This window comes from Callorhinchus milii, unplaced genomic scaffold, assembly GCF_018977255.1.
Source record: "Callorhinchus milii isolate IMCB2004 unplaced genomic scaffold, IMCB_Cmil_1.0 Scaffold27, whole genome shotgun sequence".
NCBI classification, from domain to species: Eukaryota; Metazoa; Chordata; class Chondrichthyes; order Chimaeriformes; family Callorhinchidae; genus Callorhinchus; species Callorhinchus milii.
The window spans coordinates 2613598-2622146 of NW_024704768.1; the positions used below are offsets into that span (position 1 = coordinate 2613598).

The following is an 8549-nucleotide window of genomic DNA, read 5'->3' on the forward strand; positions in this document are numbered from 1 at the left end:
CCTGTCCTGGGAGTGTAGTGACTGTGTGTTACCGCGTCTCTAACCCTGTCCTGGGAATGTAGTGACTGTGCGTTACTGCGTCTCTAACCCTGACCCGGGAGTGTGGACGCGCAGTGTAGCGGGACCTTTACCGCGTCTCTAACCCTGACCCGGGGAGTGTAGTGACTGTGCGCTACCGCGTCTCTAACCCCGACCCTGGGGCGCGTGGACGGAAAAGTCCTTCTGCCCAATATGTTGATTTTACGAGTCCGGTCTCCTGATATCAGTGTAAGACGCGGCGCCGGACGCTGCCGGCGTCTGCGGCCGCGCGGTCGCAAGTCGAGGAGAGTAACGGTTCGTTTAACGTTAGTTTAATTATCGCGAAGCGATGCTGACGTGCGGTCTGAGAGGCGGACACGGCGTTTGCTGAGATCCGACGAGTCAAAAGAGTTCGAAGTCGGGGAAGGTGAGCAGCATTGTGTTCACGTACCTGGAGACATAAGCCACACAGACTCGCGGTTGAGGCAGTGGTTCCCTCCTAATGATAATAACCTTCGCATCTGACACAGCGCGAAGTGCCGCGACTGTGCGCTCTGCGGACGAATCGCAGCAGCCACTCGGGCGCAGCAGCGTCCGCGCTGACAGTCGTGGATTGAGTTATTTTTTTTTATTATTCCCCCCCACCCCCCGCACCCCCCCCCGCACCCCGGGAAAGCGATCAGTCAGTTGAACGTGTAAAAACAACAACAACAGCAACAAATTGTTTACACGGCGCCTTTCACGTCCGTCGGGAGGACATCCCAAGGCGTTGGACAGTTGGGGATCCGCGCCTGAGCTGGTGGTTGGGATCAGGAGGACGGTGGAGGACGGTGGAGGGGAGGGGAGGGTGGTAGGGTGGGGGGGTGGGGGGGGATAGGAGGGTTAAAGACTCCACGATTGTCCCTGTTAAGCGCTCCCAAGACCTTACCCACGTGAAGGGACGCAGCGTAGACCCAAGTTGCTGCAGTGACTTACTGTGTCATCTCACTCTTGACGGCCGGATATCTGGGAACGTGAATCCAGGGCTCCAGAGTGTGGATATCCTCTTCGGGATTCTTGGGCAACCACCAGCCCAGCTCCTGAGCTGTTGTCATGGGCTGTCGGTACATCTGGTTAGGAGCTGTTGTTGGGGGGGTGGAAGGGGTAGAATAATTATTCTGGGGTTTGGTGGGGGTGGCACTGATGTCTCGCCTCTCCTCACCAGGTTTGTGGGTTCAAGCCCCCACATTGGAGGGGTTGGGAGGGCCTTGAGACGGGCCTCAAAGGAGGCAAGGAGGCGGGCGGGGGGAGCAAGATGGAGGGACTGTGGGATGGAGTTGCAGAGGGTGGGGGCGGGAGAGGCTGAAGGCCTAACCGTCGATGGTGGGGCTGGCAGGGTGGGGGCATGCGGAGCAGGCCGGAGCCCGCTCAGCGGAGGGAGCGGACAGGTTGGTATGGGACACCAGAGTTGGGGGTTGGGAGGTGTGGGGGGTGGGGGGGGGGGGGGGGGGGGAGGGGGCGGAGTTTTTTTCTGTTGAGGCTTCGAGGGTTACCAACCTTTTGGTGTTTTGCAAAGCTTCTTGAGGTGAGTGAACTTCTCCACACTTCTCTTGTGGTAGGGAGGGGGCTCCACCCTCTTCCTGGGGGTCAGGCATAGCGGGGGCAGGGTCGAGAGAGAGCTGATTCCCTCTGGAGAGATACGGAGACGTAAGAGAAGATGAGCGACCAAGCAACAACAACGCACGACGTCTCCACGGTGACTTTCACGTCAGGAGGACGTCCCAAGGCTCTGGACAGTCAGGGGATTTGGACCCGAGCTGACGGATGGGGTGGAGGGCGGTGGGGGGGGGGTAGGAGGTTGACCAAACATCACCCAGTGGGGCTCGAGCCCTGCTCCTCAGTCATTTAAGCCCTCCGAGACTCCATCCCCTCGATTGAGAAGTAAGTTCCATCGCACAATGGCTTGCAGGGCGCCATATAAATGCAAGTTGTTGTTGTTGCGGAGACCTGTGCAGAACGGCACCAGAGTTGCAGGGATCCCAGGGGAGAGCGCGAGCGGCGGCGGGAGGGGAACGGGAAGGGGTTAATAATTATAACGATAGTCTAACAATAATTATTACTAATTCATCATCCTGGAGGTCGTAGGAGGAAGGAGGACTGAGGGAGGGAGGGAGGGAGGGAGGGAGAGCTGCGAGAGAACATAGGAACAGGAGGAGGCCATTCAGCCCCTGAGCCGGGAGGGGCCGCAGGGTCCCAGGGCATTCACTGCTGATGGCGGCACAGCCCGGCCCGGCCCGGCTCATCCATCGGCAGCACCTGGAAGGACCGACCAGTCACTGGGGGGCAGAGAATCCTCCCCCTCGGCTCCTGTTAACCCCACAGCCAAAGCCCTAACTAACTAACTAACTAACGAACTAACTAACTAACTAACTAACTAACTAACTAACTAACTAACTAACTAACTAACTAACGGGGAGGGGGGTCCTCGCCGGACCAGCAGCGGGAAGGCTTGGCCAGACAGCGCTCCGGTTACCACGGGAACACGAGCCGCCGCGATGGGCGGACGGTGATGGTCCTCACGTGTCGGTTCCTCCGGCGGCGGCAGCAGCATAGACCTGAAGGGGTCCTGGTATCCCAGGGAGGTGATGCCAAAGAAAGCCATCGGTGCAGCACCACAGGCTCCGGGCCGGGGGGGGGAGAACCCCCGCCCCGCCCCGGGCCGTGGAGACAGAGGCAGCCGTCGCCGTGGGAACGGAGGCATCCGTCACCAAGGGGACAGCGGTGGCCATCACTACGGAGATGGAGGCGGCCGTTGCCACGGGGACGGAGGCGGCCGTTGCCACGGGGGATCCAGGCCTCCGTGGCCGTGGGATTGAGGCTTGGGTTGCCATGGTGGGGTGGGGGGGGGGGTGGGGGGGGTGGGGGGGGGGTGGGGGGAGCAAGGCGGCCGTTTCCACGGGAGACCAAAGGCCACCGCGCTTCTTCGCCAGCTGTGGCGAAGTGTAGTGACTGTGCGTTTGGCGGGTGAACGTGGCGGCCTATTTATCCCCCTCCCCCCCGCAAACGCCCGTGAAAGCCAAGTGACCCCCCCCCACACCTTAACCCCCCCCTCCAACCCCAGGGAGACCCCACCCCACCCCTCCCCCCCTCTCACCCAACCATCAAGGAGGTGGACCATACCGGTGACGTCACCGGCTGTGAGGGGGGCGGGGCGCCACCGTGTGAGTGACGCGCGCGACGACCAATCGCCGCTCGCCCCGCCCGGCGCGGACAGCCAATGGCGGCGGCTTCCGGTGACCTGAGGCCCCGCCCCTCCCCACGGGGAGGAAACGGGGCCCTGAAACATTGTTGCAATAACAGGAGACAGAGGTACAGAGGGAGAGAGTGAGAGAGAGAGTGACACAGAGGGAGGGAGGGAGTGAGTGTGAGAGGGAGAGGGAGGGAGGGAGAGGGTGAGTGTGACACAGAGGGAGAGTGAGAGGGAGAGAGAGAGAGAGAGAGAAAGGGGGAGAGGGGGAGTGTGACACAGAGGGAGGGAGGGAGTGAGTGTGAGAGGGAGAGGGAGGGAGGGAGAGGGTGAGTGTGACACAGAGGGAGAGTGAGAGGGAGAGAGAGAGAGAGAAAGGGGGAGAGGGGGAGTGTGACACAGAGGGAGGGAGGGAGTGAGTGTGAGAGGGAGAGGGAGAGGGAGAGGGGAGAGAGGGAGAGTGAGAGGGAGAGAGAGAGAGAGAGAAAGGGGGAGAGGGGGAGTGTGACACAGAGGGAGGGAGGGAGTGAGTGTGAGAGGGAGAGGGGGAGCGAGTGAGTGTGAGAGGGAGAGAGGGGGAGCGAGTGAGTGTGAGGGGGGGAGTGTGACACAGAGGGAGGGAGGGAGTGAGTGTGAGAGGGAGGGAGGGAGAGGGTGAGTGTGACACAGAGGGAGAGTGAGAGGGAGAGAGAGAGGGGGAGAGACAGAGAGAGGGAGTGTGAGAGGGGGAGAGGGTGACACAGAGAGAGAGGGAGGGAGAGAGTGAGAGTGATACAGAGAGAGGGTGAGTGTGACACAGGGAGAGAGAGAGAGAGACCGGGGGAGTGGGGTTGATCGGGGCTATGGGGGGGAGTGGGGTGGGGGGGAGGGGGGAGTGGGGTGGGGGGGAGGGGGAGTGGGGCCGATCGGGGCTATGGGGGGAGAGAGAGAGGGAGAGGGGGGAGTGGGGTTGATCGGGGCTATGGGGGGAGGGGGGGTTGATCGGGGCTATGGGGAGAGTGGGGTTGATCGGGGCTATGGGGGGAGTGGGGTTGATCGGGGCTATGGGGGGGGAGTGGGGGGTGATTTGGAAAAGCTCTTTCAAAGAGCGGCGCAGACACGATGGGCCGAATGGCCTTCTGTGCTGTATAATTCTAATATCTATGATGCTATGAAATACACAGGGAGAGAGGGGGGGGTGTGTGTGTGTGTGTGTGTGTGTGCGCCTGTGTGGGTGGGTCTGTGTGTGTGTGTGTGTGTGTGTGACAGGTATATGTGTGGGTGTCTGTGCGAGAGAGAGTGTGTGTGTGACACAGGTACGTGGGCAGGTGTGTGAGTATCTGCGTGTGGTGTGTGTGTATGAGTGTCTGTGTGGGTGAGTGAGTGTGTGTGTGGGTGTCTGTGTGTGTGGGTGTGTGAGACAGAGGGGGAAGAGTGTGAGACGAGTCCAAAAGACTCGGGAGAAGTTTTCTCGTAAAATCAAACCCTCTCTCTCTCTCTCTCTCTGTCTCTCGGCAGTCGTTGGTGTGTGCTGTTGGCGTGTGCCGTTGGCGTGCGCGGGCCATGGCGTGCCGGGACGTACACGCGGCCACCGTGACGGCGTTCCTGCTGGGCCTGGCCTCGCTGTGCGGGCTGCTGGCTGGCACCCTGCTGCCCGAGTGGCGGGTGCAGACCCTTCTCTCCGCCAACAAGAACGACCGCAACCTGAGCGTGTCGGACGGGCTGTGGACCAAGTGCGTGCGTTACCAGGGCGGGACGGACTGCGTGGTGTACGACGGCACCTGGTACCGTGGTCTGGACCAACCGGACCTCAGGGTTCTGCAGCTGGTGCTTCCCTTCGCCGGCCTGGTCGGCCTGGTGGCCCTGGGCCTGTCTCTGGTTGGCATGTGCCACACGGCAAGCAGCCCCGCCCTGCCCACCCCCGGCCCCGGGGCCACCCTGAACGGGTGCCTGGTCAACAGCCCCGGGTGCCACCTGGTGGCGGCGACTCTCCTCCTGCTGGCAGCCGGCATGACCCTGGCCCCCTCGCTCTGGACCCTGCTTCACACCGCGGAGCTAAACCGTCGCTACCAGCCCATCTGGGCGCCGGGGGTCTGCGCCTACATGGCCCTGGGCAGTGCCGGGGGGCTGCTGCTCTCCTCCGGCCTCTTCTATCTGTGGTACTGCGCCTGCCGGGCCCTCCCCTCCCCGTTCTGGCAGCCGCTCAGCTCCGGGTACCCCGAGAGTGCGGTGTCCTACCCCACCACCCTGACCTACGCCTCCGGACCCTATTCCCGGCGTTCCAGACTTTCCACCATCGAGATCGATATCCCCGTCCTCCTCAGTCCGTCCTGAACCTCACGGCGGGGGAGTGGGGTGGGGGCGTTGGTTATGAGGGGCACTGGGGGCACAGACCCCCAGGGGAGGGGAACCAAACCCTCACCCGGAAACTAGAGACGAATAGTACTATCCTTTGCATTCGACCCGGCGCCTCATCACGTCGTCGAGACGTCTCAAAGCGCTTCACAGGATACACCGCAAAGTGTAGTGACTGTGTATTTATATTAGCCCCCCACCCCCTAAGGTTTCTCCCTGCCCAGGAATCGAATCTGCTCTAACCTCTGCACTACAGGACTCCACAACCTGTGGAGAAAGACGGAAGCTATTTCCGCTCGGGGAGGCTGGAGGGAACTGGGAGGTGGGGGGTAGATTCCCGGCGCTCTTTCCCCACCACCAATCAACAAGAATTCCCTGCAATTCCCAGCCTCCGAGCGAGCTGTATAAACGAATGTCATTGTTGTCACGTCCAGCGGAGTGTGTTCAGTCGCCCTCCATCCTGTCCCTCCCTCTGGCTTTCATGTGGGAGCTGTTTCCTCCCTCACCCCTCTCGGAACACACATAGAAACAGGACGAGGCCATTCAGCCCCTCGAGCCTGTTCCGCCACGCTATAAGATACTACGCGTCTCAACTCCAATGACCCGCCTTTGCCCCGTTTCCCTCCATACCCTGACCCGAACAAGTGTCTGTCCTCCTCGGTCACACACTCAATTCTTAAGGGAAACTGACTTCCAAACGCAGATTGGTATTAAAAATTTCTCACGTTTGTCGATTTTGGCGGTTTTATATGTATATATATGTGTATGTTTTTTAATCCCCGAGTCATCGCTCGTCACTTTGTACGTTTGTCCACAGTTTTGTAAAGTCGGGGTCTGAACGAAGCTGTGAATCAGATTCTCGAGACTGTTTTTGAATTAAAAAGATACCTTCCGAGTAAAAACGCTTCGTCGGTTCGAGTGGCGCTATGGGATCGTTAAAAGTCTTCCAAGGAGAAACCGTTCCCTTTGGTGAGCAGGTAATAATAATAATCCTTGCGTTTGATAAGAGCACGTGACTGCATCGTTAAAACTGATCAAAGCGCTTCACAGAATATACTGTAAAATAAATTTCATTGCATTTTATGGGCAAAATGTGGCAGCCGATTGTGCGCAAGTGGTACCTCGCAAACGGTCGTGGACTGAGCGATCAAATTATTTTTTTTTAATGTGAAGGGTTTGCCCTCGGAAAGCGATCCCATCCCAAACTGCGCGGTAACCAGGTGTGAGGACTTGACGAAATTTGCCAAAGGTCTCGGTCAGCCCCGGGAACCGAACCCAGATCCCCTCGTTCGCGAGACGAGCGTTCCAACCGTGTCCTGTGTGCCCCAGGCCTTGAAGCCACGTTGATGTGTGTGTGTGTGTGTGTGAGAGGAGTCCCAATTTATTGTAGCACCAGTTGTCATTTTTGCACATTAAAACACGCAGCAGCCTTCGGCACAAGTGATGATTTACCTATGACATTTATTGATGTAATGGGTAAATAGCGATAAAAATGCATTTTGCTGCAAGATTTCAACATGTCTTGTAAAGCCAGCGTATAAAATTAATACATCACTTTCGTGCTCAAAAGTACAAACAAACCTCTTGACAATTCGCATTTCATCACGTTGACCGCTGAGGCCGGAGAGAAGATTCTCTCGAGGCCGAGGCGCAGTTTGCCCCGCCTCGCCTCGCCTGCCTGCCGTTTTTAAGAGTGCAATGATCGCCAGGATGGCGATGGTTGGCAGTGACTGTTTAAAAGGGGTCCTGAAGCCAATTATTTGACATTAAATGGGAGAATTCAATAGCGTTACAACCACAATCCTCTCTCCCAGTGCTGTGTCTGAACAGCTGGCGCCCCCTTACAGCTCACTGCTGTCCGTAACCAGACAGAAAGTAGAAAAAATAATGTGCATTTGATACAGCACCTATAACAGCGCTTTATAACATCAAAGCGCTTCACGGGGAATTGCTGTCAAGTGTTGTTACTTGGGGGGGAGGGGGGGGGGGGAATACGGCAGCCAATTTTCCCAAAACAATATTCCACAAACAGCCATGGGGTGAATGACTAATCGGGAAGATTGCTGGTCAGGGATCAGAGTGGGGGAATGGGGTGCGTCGGTCGCTCTTTCAAAGAGCTGGCACAGGCACGGTGGGCCGAATGGCCTCCCTTTGCGCTGCGAGGTTCTCTGATAGGAGAACCTCCCTTATTTTCGAACAGTGTAGCAGGATCTATAACGTCCGCCTGAACGAGCTCGGTTTAGCGTCTCTGAAGGACACAGTCTGACAGTGCAGTGCTCGCCCCCAGTGATGCGCTGGAGTCTCAGCCTAGACCATGAGCTCAAATGCCCTGTGTGGGGTTTGAACCCACAAAATAAAATGCCCATCGATTCTCTTCCTCCCGGGAAACCATGTCCTCAGCTTAAAATCTCCGCAAGGCAGCAGCTGGTAAAAGGATTGTGTCGATGTAAGTGAACTACTGAAACATTCCTTCAATTTAAGTCTGCGTTTGGGCCACCTTTTCAAACTGACTTGCATAGAAACTGAGACGCAGGGATTCGAAGGGCTGAGCTGCAAACGGAGGGAGACCGAACGTACTTGGAAAGTCGCCCCTGCACAAAACCCGCAAGTGCCTGTACGCGGCTCTATTTTAAATAATGAAAATAACAAGCAGGACGAGTTAATGTCGATGTAAGTAATACAATATTCTGCACAGTTTGGTTTTAGTGAATTGAACCTGAAATCGCCTCAGGTCAGTCAGTCAGTGCAGGTCACCATTTTAAAATTTACACATGCAACTTTTTTTTTAAAAAAAAAAAGACTCCGAGTCTTACAATGAATACAATCATTTGATTCTCCTTTCCTCCACAATCCCACCCCCCAACCCCCCTCACTTTGGCTGCTGTTTGACCATTCTACAGGGCGTCCACAAGATCCTGTTACCTCCCGTTACGAAACAGCGATACCAGACTTTGGATGGGCTGAAACAAGG

The 8549-nt window shown here is 57.5% G+C and overlaps 2 protein-coding genes across 2 annotated transcripts; one reads left to right on the forward strand and one right to left on the reverse strand.

Annotated features, from left to right (window-relative positions):
- Positions 1 to 420: 420 nt before the first annotated feature.
- On the reverse strand, positions 421 to 2659 carry LOC121850904 (testis-expressed protein 49-like). The gene is made up of 4 exons (XM_042344152.1): positions 2465 to 2659; positions 1555 to 1684; positions 994 to 1138; positions 421 to 469 (listed from the first exon to the last, which is right to left on the reverse strand). Exons 1-4 carry the CDS (start codon positions 2657 to 2659, stop codon positions 421 to 423), a joined length of 519 nt encoding a protein of 172 aa, XP_042200086.1.
- A 645-nt stretch (positions 2660 to 3304) lies between these two features.
- Positions 3305 to 6480, forward strand: cldn12 (claudin 12). The gene is made up of 2 exons (XM_042344376.1): positions 3305 to 3366; positions 4742 to 6480. Exon 2 carries the CDS (start codon positions 4787 to 4789, stop codon positions 5555 to 5557), a length of 771 nt encoding a protein of 256 aa, XP_042200310.1. The 5' UTR covers positions 3305 to 3366; positions 4742 to 4786; the 3' UTR covers positions 5558 to 6480.
- Positions 6481 to 8549: the final 2069 nt, after the last annotated feature.